The sequence below is a fragment of the Mytilus edulis genome, chromosome 5, assembly GCF_963676685.1.
Source record: "Mytilus edulis chromosome 5, xbMytEdul2.2, whole genome shotgun sequence".
Taxonomy (NCBI): Eukaryota; Metazoa; Mollusca; class Bivalvia; order Mytilida; family Mytilidae; genus Mytilus; species Mytilus edulis.
This window is the reverse complement of record NC_092348.1, coordinates 72,946,767-72,967,202: the sequence shown is the minus strand read 5'-3', so window position 1 is coordinate 72,967,202 and position 20,436 is coordinate 72,946,767. Positions and strand designations below refer to the sequence as shown.

At 32.0% G+C, this 20,436-nt stretch overlaps 1 protein-coding gene across 1 annotated transcript; it reads left to right on the top strand.

The window, feature by feature from the left end:
• Positions 1-681: 681 nt before the first annotated feature.
• LOC139524423 (fibrinogen-like protein 1) lies at positions 682-19,452 on the top strand. The gene is made up of 5 exons (XM_071319197.1): positions 682-1,043; positions 6,999-7,117; positions 12,355-12,451; positions 13,377-13,541; positions 18,865-19,452. Exons 1-5 carry the CDS (start codon positions 731-733, stop codon positions 19,134-19,136), a joined length of 966 nt encoding a protein of 321 aa, XP_071175298.1. The 5' UTR covers positions 682-730; the 3' UTR covers positions 19,137-19,452.
• Positions 19,453-20,436: the final 984 nt, after the last annotated feature.

Here is a 20,436-nt window from a genome sequence, read left to right as displayed (position 1 = left end):
TTCCTGAATTGATCGTTTATATTCGTCTGTTGCTACACATGCTAATTTTCTTTCTGCCATTTAGCTCGCGCGAACTTTTTTTTGTACATATTGTACCTTGGACTATCCTGCATTCTATGTTGCAGAGTATTCAATAGTAATTGTTTCAGATTAGAGAGGGTTGGCACCATAAAATATGTTTTAACACGCCACATTCAGAAGCCTGTGATTAAATGTTTGGAATTTGTTTTTGTAAGTCATACATTTGCGTAATAAAACGTTGTTTTTCTCTCCTGCTTTGTTTGTATAAACGTTTAGGCAAGCTTGGTTATTAAGTTTGAAGTCTTCAAACAATATGTACAGGCATAGTTAAATCGTTATATATTATATTTCAATTTGATTGGACGTTATCCCAATTACAACTGTACAATATACAAACAAAGCAAGTAAATTAACCAAAGTCTTGCTTTACATGCATTGAGACATTAGCTCTTACATATATTTTACGAATCATTGTGGAATATTAACAAGTGAATATCAAGCACCTTAAAAACATCCGTCAGAAAGGCGTATTACAATACTAGAAATATTTAAAAAGAAATCGATACTTTCTACCTGCCTTCGGAAAATATAATGGATACTATATAGGGGTTAAATATTCACTATCTATGCATCAATTATTTCGACTGTGTCATCCTATTAAAGATCTAGTTTTATAAACGGGCACATATTTCATTTATTCTAACTACCGATGGATAAGGACAGCATGGTTATCATCATACTTATTTATGGTGTTTTTGTAATATACCCAATATGCCATGGAACATCATCAGATATCAAGAATAAAATGAAATTCATATTAGAACAGGAAGAGAGAATTGTTTCAAGTGATTCAACAATTACAACTATTAAAACAGATTCTGTTATACTATGTACCTTTCTGTGTATGAGCAAAAAGGAGTGTGAGACCGCAAGCTATGATCTTATGACAGGACAGTGTAAATTGGTTTCCGACTGTAACCCAAAGACAGAAAAAATAGAAACTGGAATTCTGGTCCTTAAATGTAAGTAAGACTTATCATATGTTAAAAACATGTATATAATTCACTGAGTAATGTTTTTCTCCGAAAATGATAGCAAACTATTCTTCCTAACTTTCTTCTTCTTCTTTGTATAAGCTTCCTATAGACAGGAACACCTCTAATGATATTAGAGTATATATGAGGGTAATTTTGTGGATAATTTATTTTTTTGTTTCTTTACAACTATGTACAGCACATTATGTGTATGTTTGTTATTATATGTACTTTTTGTTTTGTTGTTGTTGTTGTGTCTTTTAAAGTTATATATACAGATATTGCTTTTTAACTTGTTTATTATCATATGCTTATCTTATTTACATGTGACGATGATGTGTGTTTCTTATTCATGCCAGTGACAATAAAATTACCTACATAATAGATGCTTACATGGGTGTAATTTACATAGGAAGTTTATGATGTTAAAAAAAAAAGAAAACTTGTTATAATATCAAAATAGTAGCCAATGCTTAAAATCTAAAACATATCTTTCATTTCATCTAGTTATTTTATCTAACTTTGCTCAGTATGTTAAAACAAAATTCATATTAAAAATACATTATGATTGTAATATAATTATTTTGTGCTATATTTTAAGATGTTTGTCCCATTTAAAATTTCAATGGTTTATTCTGTAAAAACAAAATCCTATTCAATTTACCATAAAAAAAAATAGGAAATTAAAATGGATAAAAGGATTAACAACGTAATATTGACTAAAGGAAATTAAAAAAAAAAAAAAAAAAAAAAAAAAAAAAATTATTAAAAAGATTAAAAACCATGATGGTGATATTAAAAGTTAAGACTTTATCTGATTCACTTGTTGTTTTAAAATTACTTTCACAATATCATGATCATTATATATTGTTATTGTACTTGCAAACGGGTGATTTTCACCTTCATGTTGATATTATTATCAGAATATATCCTTCAATGTCCTTTTTCACTTTGAATATAGGCTTTTGTTTCAAACCTCTACAATAGTATAACTGTCACCACATGTACTATGTATATATTCATTGGCATATATTATTTGTTGTTTAATGCATCCAGTACTTCTATTCTCTTTGCGTGAAGTTGAAATAATAGATTTCTACATTTTTCTTCTATCTTGGTCATGAGTTCACTACTTATGTTCAGTGTTTCTTTGAAATTATTACAATCCAGTATCAGTTGTGTTATTTCCATCTTATTGCAGCAGAAAGTATTCCATTTAATTGGATCAATACTGCAAATAGTTGATGGAAGGAAGATCATACATCTCAAGTATATTCAGTATCCTGCTGAACAAACTTTTCTTGTTGTCATAGTTAGTGGCAATTTGTCTAATCATAACATCTTTAATTTTGCTGTTGTCACATGATACTATAGAGTATAAAAGTGATAAATGTCTTTTATGTATTTCAGCTTCTATAGGCAATGCTCCAAGTAGTAGCAGTACCACAGCATTTGACGTTCTTTCTGGTAGTGACTGTAGGTGCCTCAAGTTTTTCCTATGGAATATCTCTAGTTCCTCTATATTTGATTTTGTTAAAGGTAGTACTTCTAGACCATATGTTAATCTTGGTATTACATAGGTTTTATATATTTGGTATGAGATTGCAGGGTTAAGTCCATTTGAACCGTGTACACCAGAACCCATAAGTGCATACTTTGTTCTTCTAGCTGTTTGTATTTTTTCTTTAATGTTGAAGTTATGTTCTTTTCCATCTGTTCTCTTTATTCCTAGATGCTCACTACAATCAGATGTTTTTACAACTTTGCCTCCCATTGTCCAGCCGTAGCAGGATTTACGCTTTGAACAGTCGATTATTTCTGTTTTGGTAGGATGTATTTTATGATGATGCTCTTTAGCATATCTGTCTATTACATTCAGCATTATTTGTAGCTCATACTCGTTGTTTGAGATAAAGGCTATATCATCTGCACAAGTTGGTGCCCCTACATATATGTCTCCCAAATGATAACCCAAAGAGTTCTGCTCTAGCTCTACTAATAGGTCTTGTACAAATATTTTGTATAAGTGTGTTGAGAGTATACCGCCTTGCCTTACACCGTGCTTGATTTTAGATGGTTTACTAAGTCCATCCATCCATTTTACTTTGAAAGTAAGCCCTTCATATACATCTTTTGTAGAATCTACAAAATCAACCACGTCTTATCTAACTTTCATCATTCGCTTAGAATTTCTTTTACAAGGATTTAAAATCTTCATTTGTCCCCTGTTTAATATATGACCTTGGTATCGCAGTTGTATTTTGTACAGCCTATATAGTTTATGGGCTGAACAAGACTAAATGGGTCAACATATGATAGCTGGATCATACGATGTTGGTTAGGTCTTTATCTAGGATTGCTGGACCACACGTTGTTGGTTAGGTCAACATCTAGCATTGCTGGACCATACGTTGTTGGTTGCATGTAGGTCAACATCTAGGATAGCTGGACCATACGTTGTTGGTTAGGTCAACATCAAGGATAGCTTGACAATACGTTGTTGGAAATAGTTTGTCTTTGTTGGTATGTCTATTAAAAAGAATAATATACTCTGGTGTGATGTAAATATAATGTCTTTATCGAACAACAGTCTTGTGTGATCTATAGTTGATGTTTTTGTCTAACAACAGTCTGGTGTTATTTAAAGTAAATGTTTTTATCTAACAACAGTCTTGTTTTATGTAAAGTAAATGGTTTTATCTAACAACAGTCTGGTGTGATGTAAAGTTAATGTTTTATCTAACAATAGTGTGACATGATGTAAAGGAAATGTCTTTATCTAACAACATTCTGGTGTGACGTAAAGGTAATGCGTGCATCTTACAGCAGTTTTGTGTGATGTAAAGTCAATGTTTTTTTCTAACAACAGACTGGTGTGATCTAAATTTAATGTCTTTATCTAACAACAGTCTGGTGTTATGTAAAAGTAATGTTTTATCTAACAACAGTGTGATATGATATGATATGATATGATTATCTACCAACAATATGGTGTGATGTAAAGTTTATGTCTTTATCTACCAACAGTCAGGTGCGATGTAAAGTTAATGTCTTTATCTTACAACAGTCTGGTGTGATGTAAAAATAATGTCTTTCGCTTACAACAGTCTTGTGTGATGAAAAGTTAATATGTATATCTAACAACAATCTGGTGTGATGTTAAGTTTATGTCTTTATCTAACAACAGTCTGGTGTGATGTAAAGTGTATGTCTTTACCTAACAACAGTCAGGTTCGATGTAAAGTTAATTGTATATGTAACAATAGGCTGGTGTTATGTAAAATTAATGTCTTTATCTATCAACAATCTGGTGTGATGTAAAGTTTGTCTTTATTTAACAACAGTCTGGTGTGATGTAAAGTTTATGTCTTTATCTAACAATAGTCAGGTGCGGTTTAGTCCTGGTATCTATGATGAGTTTATTTACAACCACTGGGTCGATGCCTCTGCTGGTGGAGATTTATTTCCCCGAGGGTATCACAAGCCCAGTAGTCAGCACTTTTTGTGCTGACATGAATTGTCATTGATATGGTTATATTTATAAATTCACTGTTTACAAATGTTTGAATTTTTTGAAATACTAAGGCTTTTCTACCTCAGCCATATATATCCTTAGCTGTATTTGGCAAAACTTTTAGGAATTTGGGTTCTCGATGCTCTTCAACTTCGTACTTTATTTGGCCTTTTTAACTTTTTAGATTCGAGCGTCACTGATGAGTCTTTTGTAGACGAAACGCGCGTCTGGCGTATATACTAAATTTAGTCCTGGTATCTATGATGAGTTTATGTATATTTAACAATAGGCTGGTGCGATGTAAAGTTAATGTCTTTATCTACCAACAATTTGGTGTGATGTAAAGTTTGTGTCTTTATCTAACAACAGTCTGGTGTGATGTAATGTTTACGTCTTTATCTAACAACAGTCTGGTGAGGTTTAAATATGATGTCTTTATCTAACAACAGTCTGGTGAGATTTAAATATGATGTCTTTATCTAACAACAGTCTGGTGAGGTTTAAATATGATGTCTTTATCTAACAACAGTCTGGTGTGGTGTAAAATTGATGTCTTTATATAACAACAGTCTGGTGCGATGTAAAGTTAATGTGTTTATTTAACAACAGTCTGGGGTGATGTTAAGTAAATGGATATATATATTAACAATCTAGTATGAGGTAAAGTTTCGTTTCGTTTGAAAGTGGGTTTTTGTTTGTTTGCTGTTTTTAGTAGTTATTTATAAATGGGAAATATATAACTATTTCTGATATTGGTTCAGCAACGGTATGTACTATTTATAAACTTTGGTGTTAGGTGCATAAGGCATGAGGAAAGTTTTTTGGCAGTTTCTCTGGCTGGGGTTTAAGGTTCATATGGACCCTATGGCTAAAATGGCCGTATTTTCACCTCAAAATTTACTATGAGTACAGGCAAACCTGTGAATCTGGAAACGTCCTAAGACATAGTATGCCCTAGATAAATAAAATTCAAATGCATTGTATGATTTAGAAAATTCATAACTTAACTGGATTTTGCCGTACACTTTTATCGTACCTATTGGGAAGTTGCTCACATTGGTAAATATACAGTTGCTGCTATGTTTATTGAACGTACAGTCGTTGGATGTAATGCCGAGGAAAAATAAAGGATGCGAAAGAGGAACAATATAATATGAATTGTATTTATATGTTGTTTGCATCGACGAAATCTATACAATAAAGTAAAATAAGATATTGTATCACAAGAGAAAATAATATGCTACTGCGGGCAACAAATCCTATAACTGTGTTTGTCTTGTCTATAGCCTATTGAATTTAGAGATGATATTAAATACTTCCAATTCGAACGAGCAGGGCGATTGAGAATTTAATGTATTTATCTCACAACAGTTTGGTGTGATGTAAAGTTAATGTGTTTATCTAACAACAGTCTGGTGTTTAATTTTAACATATCTTATTGTCTAAAATTAGGGAAAATGTATGAGACACAAGTACATTATTCGTATTAAACCTGACGCAAAAGGAATATACTTATAATAACAATAATATAAGCATAAGTGTAAGAATCAAGTAAAGAAGGTTCGCTTTGAAAAAGGCAATAGTTTCAGAACGACACATATCGCAGTTGAATTAAAATACTATTTATTGTTTTTACCTTTGATGATTATTTACACCGGACAGATACTACGCTGTTTTACTGAACATAGAAGACAACCTGCTTTAAAGTGTCTTTTAAAAATAGAAGAGAGATAGTCGAAAGATATAGCTTATACCAGTCTGCAGGTGTCATATGACTGGTAAATAAACTCATCATAGATACCAGGATTGGAATTTGTATTTGCGCCACACGCACGTTTCGTCTACAAAAGCACACCAGTGACGATCGAATAAAAGTATGTTAAAAAGGTCAAATAAAGTACGAAGTTGAAGAGCATTGAGGACCAAAAAGTCCTAAAGTTTTGGTGAATACAGCTAAAGTAATCTATTTCTGAGGTAGAAAAGCCTTAGTATTTCAAAAATGCAAAGTTTTGTTAATTTATAATTATGAACATTCCAATCTAACTCAAGTCAACACAGAAGTGCTGACTACTGGGCTACTTAGGGGAATTAAAATTACATCACCAATGTCATCGACCCAGACGCGCTTTTCGTCTACAAAAGACTCATCAGTGACGCTCGAATCAACAACTAAAAGTTAAGTAATCACCAGAAGTTTAGCTTGATCTGACATGGATTGGCGATCTAACACCAGTTTAGACTGATGAAATTTGAAGATTTAATTAAACATCAATATTGAATATATTAATTGTAATCAGTTAATGCATCTCTAGTGGTGTGATGTGAATGAAATAAGTTTATTGAATATCATGTGAAACAATGGAATGTATCAGACTGGTGCAAGATACTCTTTATTTATCTCTATATGCATAAATATTTTGATATTATAGATCAGGAACCAACTGACTGCTCCAAAATGCCCATGGGAAGTATCAACGGCGTCTACAAGATTTTTACAAACAACAGATGTATAAATGTGTATTGCGATATGACAGACAATGGATGGACGGTATGTTTAATCTAGGAATCAGAACTTCAAAGATTCTGAAAATGTTTGAATCATAGTCGGTTCAGATAAATTTGTCATTTTGATATTCTTTTCCCATAAATATGTTAAATTAAGGCAACAGTAGTATACCGCTGTTCCAAAGTCATAAAAGATGTCCGGGTTACCAACAAAAAACGAGAGAAACATATCAACTCTAAGGCTGAAACAACGGGACACCAGATACACTGCAGTGCAACAAAAACAATCGCCAATGCAACATACTTAGAGTCAGAATAAGAAAATGTTAATGCATGTATACAATTGGATTATATGATAATTGAGGTATGTTGACATTTTCAGAACACGATATATGAAACAAACATAAACTTTTATCTACCTCTTTACAAGCAGAACAAAAAACAATGAAGGTCTAAACTATATATGTATTGGCTTCCGAAGCTTCACAAATCACCTTACAAATATAGATTTATTTCGTCCTCAAGCCATTGTTCCACTACTAAATTTTCTATTCTTCTTACTAGTACACTTGGTACAATTAAAAACCTGATAAGAAATTGTTCAAATAAGGCCTTTGAAAATAGCGGAATTAATTACTTTTGGAGTGTCAAAAACTCGTTTAAAATACTTGATAAATTGCATGCTTATATCATTGTGTATTGGTGATTTTGAATCTGTTCAAAGTTTGGATTTTCTACCACTTTGTCTAATATTCTCATTAAGAAAAAATCACACACCTAACTAAATGGGCATTTAAAAAGTCTTTTGGGTCTTTTTAAGTTGCAATAAACAATAGAACTATGTCAACTGGACATGCTTTGATACTATATCTGCCAATGAATTTTTTACTAGATACCATTTTTGTTCGCTTTGGAGATTCCGTATATCGTCAAAATATCGAAATAACTATGGGGACTAACTGTGCATCATTTATTGCGGACCTGTTTTTTGTATTGCTATGAGTTACAATTTATGACTGAAATACGCAAAGACCTATCAAAACAAAATCTGATACAAAAATTTAATAATACTCTTAGATATTTAGATGATATATTGGCTCTCAATAATGAGGACTTCAGTATGTATACTAAAGAAATTTATCCTTTTGAACTTACTTTAAATAAAGCTAATACTAACAATGACCACTGCCCTTTCCTCGATCTTGATATCTATGTCATTAACGGAAAGATTAATACAAAAATGTCCTATCGTTAATTATCTATTTTTAGATGGTGACATCCCTTGTCGCCATCTTACGTTGTTTATTTATCTCAACTTGTACGATTCACTCGTGGATGTAACAACTTTTAGGATTTTAGAGAGAGAAATTTATGTTTTACTGAAAATATATTACACCAGGGTTTTCGATATCACAAACTAATCAATATGCAGACATCTTATACGTTCAGGTATTTCACATCCAATTTTTATGGTAATATTCTTTACAAAGCACAAAAATGTCAGTATTCACCTCAAAAGCTAACACAACCTTTAAACAGACTGTTGTCAAGTCATTAAAGTTTGCATATTTTGGCTTTAATATTGATTCACTTGGGTCTCTTCATCGGAATTAAACACATTTATTTAAAAACCAGTTGTTGGCATGAGACGGGTTATGTTCCTCTCATATATTTTATGATGGTATAGTACTAAACTATTAACGGGAGATAATGTGCCTGATATTCATATGATGAAGACATAATCTTTCACTAAGTTTAATTGAGGTCTAAAGCTGGCATGCTAGTAATTGCTAGTAGATAAACTCATCATACATACCAGGACTGAATTTTGTGGAAACGCCAGACGCGCGTTTCGTCTACAAAAGACTTATCAGTGACGCTCGAATCCAAAAAAAGTCAATAGGCCAAACAAAGTACGAAGTTGAAGAGCATTGAGGACCAAAATCCCTAAAGGTTTTGCCAAATACAGCTAAGGTAATCAGTCTGTTGTTATTCATGTACGACATTCATTATGTTTATTTTCTTTTGTTACCTCTTCTGACATCGGACTAGGACTTCTCTTGGACTGAATTTTACTGTGCGTATTGTTATGCGTTTACTTTTCAACATTGGCTAGAGGTATAGGGAGAGGGTTGAGATCTCAAAGAACATGTTTAACCCCCCGCATTTTTGCGCCTGGCCCGAGTCAAGAGACTCTGGCCTATGGAAGTCGTGCATGATTTTCAGTTTTAGTTTCTTGTGTTTAAATTGGAGTTTAGTAGGGCGTCCATTATCACTGTATTAGTATCGATATTTTTAAGGGGCTAGCTGAAGGACGTTTCCGGGTGCAAGAGTTTCTCGCCTTTTGAAGACCTATTGGTGATCTTCTGCTGTTGTCTGTTCTATGGTCGGATTGTTGTCTCTTTGACACATTCCCCATTTCCATTCTCAATTTTATTCTTGTTTGTCGTTTTTATTTAGATTATAAAGTTGGTTTGACTGTTCGAATAGTTTTACACTATTCATTTTTGGTCCTTTTAAAATATTTTACTAAAATTACAAATTGTGACTTTGGTGGATAGTTGTCTCATTGACTCTCATATCACATCTTCTACATACATATATAAAACTGTGATAATGTTAACTGAAGTGAAGATTGAAGAACCTTTTCAATCAATTCAAAATATACTCAAGTTTAAACAATTTGGAGAAAAATAGGAAGGTATAATTGTTTTTGTAAAATGAATTGTAACAAAGAAAATTTTAGTGCATGAATTATTTGTTTTTTTGTTTTTGGACAAGATGTATTGAACACCCTACTATAGACCTCAGATTTTCAAGTAGTCATAGCTATTCAAGCTATATCATTTAGTAATAATGTACCAATAAGAGCATGGAAGGAAGCAAAAATTATAAAACAAACTTTTTAACATTTTATGGGGAACATATTATAGTATACCGTTGCTTGTCCCTCAGTTTGTCCGTTACGTACATGTCAGACAATGACTCAAAAACGAGTTAACTATTTTTTATGAAACTTTGATGAATTGTTTATATCAATTGCCGAAAGCTCCTTTTTTTTTTTTTTTTTTTTATAAAACTCGCGTTTCGAAGGTTCTTGAATTAAATTGATAAAAAAGGGGAAAATTGTCCTGTTTTCAGACAATCAATCAATATCTAAAAAGGAAAATCACAAAAATACTTAACTCCGAGGAAAACTCAAAACGGAAAGTCCCTTATCAAATGGCAAAATAAAATGATAAAACACATCAAACGAATGGACAACATCTGTCATATTCCTGACTTGGTACAGGCATTTTCAAATATAGAAATGGTGGATTAAACCGGTTTTATAGCGCTAAACCTCTCACCTATACATTTTAATTCCATTTAAATCGCAACAAATTCCATTATATTTACAACGATGCTTGAACAAAACAGATATTGAAGGCCGTACCTTGACCTATAATGGTTTACTTTTATAAATTGTTACGTGGATGTCCTGAGAGTTGTCTCATTGGCACTCGTACCACATCTTCCTATGTCTATGATATGTAAATAGTCAAAATATGGGTACAGCAGTCATCACTGTGTTACAATCACAAAGCAAAAAAATATTTAACAATAAAGCACAAAAAGCATCTATCAAATTTAAAAACCACATATAGAAATGAAACTTTAGTAAATTGTTTATATATATATATTCACGTAAGATCCCTTCCGATTTTTAAGTTTTTAGATTTTAGGTTTCTAAGTTATTGTTTTTTGTTGATAAACAAAGGTTTTCGTGAAACTTTGGTGACATGTTTATATCTTTAAGTGTACGATTTTTTAGTTTTATTTGTTATCAATTTTTGATATGACATTGCTCATATCACATCTCTTCATTTATTTCATTTTACTGAATCATGTCGCAGTTATATATTACTTACAAGCTTTGTAAAAGTCAATCGCCGTTTGTAGTTTGACACATTTTTTCTAAAATTTGTAAACAAAGTTGCCCATTTTAATACTTTTCCGGAAAATTGAAAATATCCTTTCTGAAAGTAACATCTTCAAAGTGTATGCAATTTAGTTTCACTACACTAAAATATTGCGAACATGTACAATTATGCGAAAGATTTAATAACCAGCTTGCAATAATAATGTATCCCATTTGCATTGTTTTGATCAAGAAATAATTTTAAAACTAGTTAAAGGGTTAACAAAAAACGTGAGTTTACACACAATTTTAAAAATATACTTGACTGCTTAAATCTCTTTTCTAATTATCACCGAGCAAAAGCAAATGTAAATGACAGGTGTTCTTTTTCCGTTCTTAGATACAACCAAAAATATTGTCACTGAGAACAAATATTAATATGAAAGCCAGATTCCAAAAGGTGGCCGATGTATGGTAATGGACAATGTTACCGTATAATATATGGAATAAGCCTGAACAAAGGTCTACAAGTTAATGTGACTATGCTTATAGAATTATGCAAGCTGGACGAATCTCTTTTTGTAATGAACACTTTTTTTCAATGTTATAGTAATACCTGTTTAAATGTAACCAATCAACATTTGTTATTCATTTGTTTGATGTGTTTGAACTTTTGCTTTTGCCAATAAAAGCAGGATACAGGATACCTATGCGTTTACTATTTTGTATCAATATAGACATTGGGTCAACTTCAGGACACAAGTCCTTCTTCCAGTACCCGAAAATGAACACATTCGTTTCAGTCTATACAAAGCCCGGTTAGGTTTAAAATTAAGTCATGGACATACCGTTTTAAAAGTTGTTAATCAAATATTCCTTATCTATCTTACGGGATGTACACTGATTTTTGGTTTGTATAAACGACTGCTAACGTCATAATCCAACTACGTTTGTACGTCTATACTTTCGCGGACCATCAGACTTTAGCGTATATAGGCATCGTACTTTAGCGTAGACCATCGTAATTTAGCGTGGCTATCGTACTTTAGCGTCCCCATCGCATTTTAGAGTCCTACATATTTAATAAACGTTTAGTAGAAAATACAGAGGAATGCACGACATAACAGGAGATGCTCACCCTTTCAACGCACCAGGTCCTGCTCTTTTGAGGGTTCATCCGATTACCCATATTTTTGTTTGCTACATCGGTAAACTACTGTTGCCTTAATTTATACAAGTAACTAAATCTATAAGTCTTCATGCATGATCACTTCGGCCATAATTTCTGAGTATATAAATATTGACTTGTGAGTTCTGAATACACCGTTCCTTTTTTTGCAACTAGATTACTACGAAACAATTTATTATCTATGTTATAGGTGATCCAAAGACGACTAGATGGGTCAGTAGATTTTTATAGAGAATGGTTAGATTACAAGAAAGGATTTGGCAACGTTTCTGGAGAATACTGGCTTGGTAAGTTTGAGTATAACTAACATATTTATATTTGTGTTTTTGCAGTTTCAAACCATATTAAAAAATGACAGTTTAAATTTAGCACGTGAAAGAGTAAGAACCTAAAAACAACGAAAGAGTCTCTGATAAATCTTTTTCCTGGAAATTTATGAGATCGGGGTAATTTTATTGTTTGAACCATTACAATTGAAGCAAAATCACGGAATCTTTGGGGAAAATACATTTTTTTTCTCGAAAACTGCAAATCAATAACAACGTTTTGACGTTAATATATTTTAATTCAAAATGAATTTATTTCTAAGACGGTTAACTAAATAAATACACAATAACTTATAACTATAACACAGGTCAAAGTTTACATAACAAAGTTTAGATTAAGCTACCATCGTTGCACTTCTGTGTTGACATGAACTATCATTGATATGGTTAGCATGGTCATAATTATAAATGTTCTGCCTCAGGAATATATTACATTAGCTGTATTTAGCAAAACTTGAAGGAATTTCTGGTCCCCAATGCTCTTCAACTGCGTACTTTATTTGGCCATTTTAGGAATATTTGATGATTCGAGCGTTACTGATGAAACTTTTATAGACGAAACGCGCGTATGACGCAAAAATCAAATTGTAATCCTAGTTCCTATAATAAATTTATTTCTTTATATTATGTTAATAGAAATAAGAAGATGTTGACATCAAACAGATAATTAATTCAATCTTAAAAAACTTATGATATAGAAATCGGTCAGGATAGCAGAGAAAAAAATGATAAATCATTATTACGACATGTATAAGCAACAATATTGGTTGTTGGAAAAATTCACTTAAACTTTAACAGGTTTCTGTGCAATGGCATCATTATATTATCAGTAAAACAAAGTACAAAAAAATCAACCTTGAAAAGACAATTTGTTTTATTTCTGAAGGTAACGACAACATCTTTAATATCTTGAATGGAAAGTCGCATAGTTTGAGATTTGACTTAGAGAGGGGTTCTGGAGAGAGGAGCTATGCTCAGTACGAGACATTTAAAATAGCAGACGAGTCTGAAAATTATAGATTAACATTAGCTGGGTACAAAGGAACAGCTGGTAAGCTTACAAGGAAGATATTGTAATATATTTGGGACCACACGGAGATGTTTTGACAAAATATTACTGAAGCATATTAGCGGCACACAATTTATTATTTTTATGTTTAAGGTCTTTCCTTTTCCAAAATGGAAAGTCCTAACTATATTTCTTTTGATTATTATTATTTAGGTCTTCCCTTTTCCAAAAGGGAAAGACCTTACTGTTTTTCTTCTGATTATTATTATTATTCAGGTCATTCCTTTTCCAAAAGGGGAAACCTTACTGTATTTATTCACTATAGTATTACTAGGTCTTTCCACTTTTCGTTGTTACCTTTTGCTTCTTCTGATTTTTAAGTCTTTCCAAATTTCGTGCATACCTTTTACTTCTGTTTTATTTATTAAGTCTTTCCACTTTTCTGTGGGAAGACCTTTTATAGTACTTGTTTTGATTATTAGGTCTTTCCACATTTTGTGGAAAGACCTTTTACTTTTGTTTTGATTATTTTTTTACTTTTAAAAAAAAAATTCTTCAGCCGTTTTAGATGCTATTTTGTTTTACAACATATCGATAGGTTTTTTGGCTCGGATGTTGTACAGTGATGGGAACTTCAAAACACAACCTGTGTAACCAAACACCTATTCTTATAGGAGTTATCTCCTAGCGTCCCCTTTTTCTTGTTATCTTTTTCAACAAACTATTTTGGTTAATAAGTTTCTCTGATATTATCGGATGACATCTTATTGGAGTTATTTCCCTATGAAAATTTAACATAGGTGATATGTTGAATAAATTCCTACAGTATAAATCACAGGGGCGTTTAGTCTTTTGACATAGAGTCCATGGTCCATTTGGATGAAATTGAGATCAACGTCAAAGGTCAAGGCCATGTTCTAAATTTTGAATTTTGATTGTAATCTTTACTCAGATTTATATGTTGACCTTGACCTTTGACTTGATTTGTGGTAAATGTTTGGATCATTAAGGCGGAACTTCTGTACATTTTGACTGAAGAGATTTGACCCTTTTGTTAAGAGCATAACCCTTATTTTAGCTTTATAAAAAGACAAAATCAGATTTTACTATTAAACCAAAGGTCCTAGACTCATGGGGTCTTCAAATATGCTCTTTTTTAAGTTAATGACTTTAAAATCGGATTAAGAAAACATCTTTTCCTGAAGTAACATTTTTATTTACCAAAAAAAAAAAACAGGTATTGCGAGATTGTTTATAATCGTTCAGGCAATACTAGGTCGTGTTTTGAGATGAAACGCCACGTTAAAGATATTCAATGGCAAATTGAACAAACTTAAACAGCTGCTTAGAACGACTGCCTGTATCTCATTGTTTTTTTTTAAGTTATATAAAATTCCATATAATTTGTATCATTCGTAAATATAAATCAGCATGCAGACATCTTATACGTTCAGGTATTTCACGTCCAATCTTTAATGGTAATATCATTTCCAAAGGACAAAAATGTCGATGTTCCTCAAAATCTAAGCAAACCTTTAAACAGACTTATTTAGATGGGATATGGGTACAATTCTGTTATCTGGCCATTAAGGATGGCATGTTTTGACATTAATATTGATTCACTTATAGGATCTTTAAATCGGAAATAAACATATTTTTCTAAAACTGTTTGTTGGCATGATACGGGTTATGTTCCCGTACATCTTATAATGATGGTATGATAATAAACCCTAAAGGAAGAATTAGTTAATTTATGTGTCATTGACATTTTGTCTCGTTTCTTTTCTCGCTTATTTTGACATCGGACTCGGACTTCATTTAAACTTTATTTAACTAGAGGTTTCCCGAACTGGGAGCCATCATTTAACTTTTGGAAATAATTGATGTATACAGTTAAAATCAACGTATGTTTTATAAATCATATACAGAACTATTGTAAGAAATTTAAGATGTTAATTGGTACTAATTTCATGCGGATACTTCTTGTATTCTTGTATTCATAAATACACAATATTGTGTGTACTCTAATAGGCTTTCAAATAGCCGTTGCAAGTAACTGTTGTCACGAAAGGTTTACAGGTTTTTCGTAATAACTTTATAATAGTATAAAACGATTAAGTTTTTGCATATTTTTGGTAGGTGTTTGGAAAATATAAACACATAAAATATATTTTAACATGGAATTAAATTGATTAACAAAAGTCTAAAAAACAATAAAGGTAAAAAGAATTAAATCCAAAATTCGTTTTTCGGTTTGATTGACTTCAAAAATTGAAAATTAGATAAATTGAAAGTGTCTATGTTTTCATTCTTGTCAGTATGTAAATGTTAAATCTGTAGATAAAAAAGGAATTAACATTGTATAAGTATGAACTATATAAACTTGTGTGTCCTCAGATAGAATACAGTCCCTGTAAAATAGGTCAACTTCTGTTATAAATAAATATAGGAAGATGTGGTATGAGTGCCAAGGATATGAAAATAGGTCAGAAAAGAGGGTTTTCTCCGTTGTTTACATATGAAAGTTGTTGCCCTTAAATGGCTATTTTGAAACTTTTTTGAAGTGTTTACGGCTAACTTTTGAAGGTGGAGAGATATTTAAAAAGACAAATAATCAACATTATAAAGATTTTAGTCATGAATTATATTCTACTCTTAAGGACCTCTTGTTACATTTTATTTCGATAACCTGATAGCTAAGAAATAATTTGCCTTTAGCAATTATGCATACAGCTAAAACTGATATCGTATTCATTTTGCATCCTTCGTTTTTTTTACCCTCGGACTGGGAGTTGTAAATGGTTCAAAAGACATTGCATAGCAACATATATTTCCCGTAGAACAATACCAAATATTTGGAAGACATATTCAAATTGCATTAGTGCAAATTTAGCGTCATATTATTGGCGTAATCAGTTAAAAAAACGCAGTGATGTAAACAGTTTTTCTAGCAGTGCAGTACGACAAAAGGATTGATGGATAGATATTGGTTAACATTAAACCTCGTCTTTATATATATACTACTCGCTAGCTCGTACAGTATACAAATTTACTCGATTATATATTTACTCATATCGTACTGATAAATATTTCGACTCTAGAAATGGTTTTCGTCAGTGTCATAATACGTATATTCATTCTTTAAGGGAGAAACATTTAACTTCAAAAAGTGAGGGGGTTGGTTGTGTTATGGTTGAAGTCAGAAATTTTATATCATATTTCACTGCTACCATACAGGAACATACATTAATAAACCGTTCCCAGCACCCATATATACTGTTCCCTGTACCAAACAAGTGATTTATTTCAAAATGTAACGCTATAAGGAAAGGGTTCATAATAATTTGTTTGTCCTCTGTTTCATCAGATTTTTTTCTTCTTCATCACAATGGGGATCAGAAATATTTTTTTTTGGAAAAATCCATACCCCCTTTGAAGTTAAATGTTCGTTCTATAAGTAATATAAGCATCAATCTTTTATAATGATTACATCCACCGAAAAGTCCAGTGACAAAATATAAAGAAAAGGATATGTTTACAGTGTATTGCGTTTAAGACAAAATGTTGCTTCAATGATCGAAAAGATTAATTTGTTAATAACAATTGATTTTAATAATAAACCAGCACGATTTTGAACACAATTTCGCCATTTTAACGTATCCTTGTTATATTATATCATCTTAGTAATTAAGATACGACTACGAAAGTTATGAATAGACAATTTCTTATTATTCCAAATTCTATTTAAGTATTAGAACAAATTCCTGATTCTATTTTATTTTCTGAATATACACAAAAAAACAAAACACCAAAATATACAGAAACGCAAATCTATATTCAGAATCTAAAGGTCCAGACAACTCAGTACCAGTAAGGACTGTTTGATTTATTCTCTTTGTGCATACAATAAATATTTTTGTATAAAATTACAAACAAAGTGTTCTAGAAGCAGTAAAATCGTAAATAAATAAAAGATTAAGTTTTTTTATCACAGATATGCAATTCGATTTCTTTAATTTCATATTGATGAATACAATAATCTCATATTTTAAACGACACCTCCATAACAGCATCAACGGTTGTGTTACGTACCAATCGCACCTGATACATAGCAAATCGGGAAACCTCTATTGCTATGGGTTTCTTTATTGTACATTTGCTAGGTTAACTGGTGGGGGGGGGGGTAGATCTCCAAAACATGTTTAACCCCACGGGATTGTTGCGCATTTCCTAAGTCCGGAGCTTCTGATCTTTGTTAGTCTTGTAGGTTTTTAGTTTTAGTTCAGTTATATGTTTAAGATATAAAAAAAGAAGATGTGGTATGATTGCCAATGAGACAACTATCCACAAAAGACCAAAATGACACAGACATAAACAACTATAGGTCACCGTACGGCCTTCAACAATGAGCAAAGCCTATACCGCTATAATAGGTCCGGATAAGACAATGTAAATCAATTCAAACGAGAAAACTAACGGCCTTATTTATGTAAAAAAAAAATGAACGAAAAACAAATATGTAACACATAAACAAACGACAACCACTGAATTACAGGCTCCTGACTTGGGACAGGCACATACATAAATAATGTGGCGGGGTTAAACATGTTAGCGGGATCCCAACCCTCCCCCTAACATGGGACAGTGGTATAACAGTACAACATAAGAACGAACTATAAAAATCAGTTGAAAAAGGCTTAATTCATCAGATGGACAAAAATACAAGTAGAGTTTTGTATGACGTCCATTTTCACTGAACTATTGCCTCTTTGACATATTCCCTATATCCATTCTCAATCTTATTAGATCTATACAATCTCATCATATATACCAGAATGTTCGTTTAACTTTGTCTTCGAAGTACACATCAGTGATACTCGAATCAAAAATGTAAAAAATTCCAAATAAAATAGAAAGTGAAAGGAAGTGAAGCATTGATGAGTCAAAATAAATTACGAATATGTTTGATTGTTGTGGTATGCATAAGTAAAGGAGACGGATTAAGACCCTGCAAACATTTCTAAGTCTAGAAGTCATCTACTGAACTCTTATATAGGTATGGTATTAGAATAAATAATACAGTGGATTTATCTATGGAACAAAAACTCCATATTCATTCAAATTACATTTACTCATTCTTAATTTTAGATTGATTTTGTTACACTGAATCTTATGTCTAGATAACTTTGTTCTTGCTTTTATTCTTTTTTTACTTTAACCAAAATATGTTTGTCTGTTTTTGTTTATTAGTTTTCCCACTGTAAGTGTCTACTATAATTCTATCATTCTACCAAATACATTTACTCTGCAAAACAAGATTGAAAGTTCCAAAACTAATATTATTATTCTATTTATGAAAACTTAGGGGATGTCAATGGGAACGTATTCATTCAAATATCCGGTCAATTATTTTCAACCAAAGATCGTGACAATGACAACTGGTCCGGAGGGGAATGCGCTAATTATACTAAAGCTGGATGGTGGTATGCTGAAGAAGCATGGAATAAGTATCGGTGCACCTTTGTCAATCCAAATGGCAAGTACAATGACGGAACTGAAGAAGAAAGTGTCTACTGGTTTCCATGGACAAAATTCGAAGGTATGAAATCGGTCACAATGAAGATTAAACATTTTTGATTGCAGAATTCTGTAAATTGTCGGCAGATGACTCCAGATACCTTGTCAAAAAGACCAGTTGAACTACCGGTATCTCGAAATTCTTTTGTGGTCAGACATACTTCGAGATAACGAGAGTCGATTGTATACTTCTTGATTTAACTTGTGAGCTCAGACGCATGTTGTTTTTGTATTTGGATTTTTTTAAAGTCTATCATATTTTTGTAGTTTATTATTTTCTTCATAAAGAAGGCTGTTGATTTTCTTGTTGGCATTTATTTTTTACATTATTTCATGTCAGGTTCTTTTACAGCTCACTGTATGGGTTTTGCTCAATGTTGGAGGCCATTGATGACATTTGGTCCTTGATTGACAATTGTCCTACTGGCAATTATGCAACATATTCTTATGTTGATATCAACTGTACATTTTGTTCTTGTGTATTAAAAACAAACTCATAAGAGATTTCAGTCTTATAATTAGTAAACCGTTTAGTCTACATAAAATCTACCAGTGGAACTAGAATTTAAACAGCTGAATAGAAAAATCAAAACAAGGTTGAAGAGCATTGTTACCGAAAAGTTAAATTTAGAAAAGTTGTGCTCCGACAATTTATACCTTGTGTTGAAAAACCATCGTATTTTAAAGATTACAATACTTTAGAAACAGTAAACCACAAGAAAACTAACATATCAATTATATTTCCTGTCCTCACAAAGGGAGGTAACATTACGTACATATTTACAAAGGGTAACTTCTCTCATCTTCGCTAGCCAAGGATAACATTCCCGTCCTTTTCTCTCCACCCTTTGAAGATTAAACCAACACTTGTGATTATAATGATGCGTCATGTACTGGAATATTAAAGTAACGCCCATTCCAACAACATCATTATTGATCAATGGCAGCACTCGAACTCTCTTAAAAATGCAGACGTGTACAAATAGTTGCGTCTTGTTTTTGTAAATTTTCTGAAGCAGGAACTGAAAATTTATAATGCTAGTTTTACATTTTTTTGGGGGATGGGGGTGGGAGAAATTGTTGCACAATCAGTACGTGGCAATTGTGTCTTTAAATTTTCTACATTTACACGTAATCATCTTAAAGGTGCTTTTTTATTTGATGCAGGCATTTACAACTGCATTCAATAGAAATTAATGCTCGTGTCTCCGAAATTCTATCCTAAACCACGAAGGGTCGAGGGAAGGGAACTGGTTCGTTACCCTTGATTTGCGAAGGTGACATTATCTAATCATTATAATGATAGGTGTATTAACAAAGATACGACTCCGTTGGTTTGCATGGTAACACACACACATGG

Excerpts from the sequence above, each read along its gene's own strand:
- LOC139524423 (XM_071319197.1), top strand. The coding sequence starts at position 731 with ATGGATAAGGACAGCATGGTTATCATCATACTTATTTATGGTGTTTTT. Across the intron at positions 7,118-12,354 it reads TGACAGACAATGGATGGACG|GTGATCCAAAGACGACTAGA; the intron begins GTATGTTTAATC and ends TCTATGTTATAG. Across the intron at positions 12,452-13,376 it reads TTCTGGAGAATACTGGCTTG|GTAACGACAACATCTTTAAT; the intron begins GTAAGTTTGAGT and ends TTATTTCTGAAG.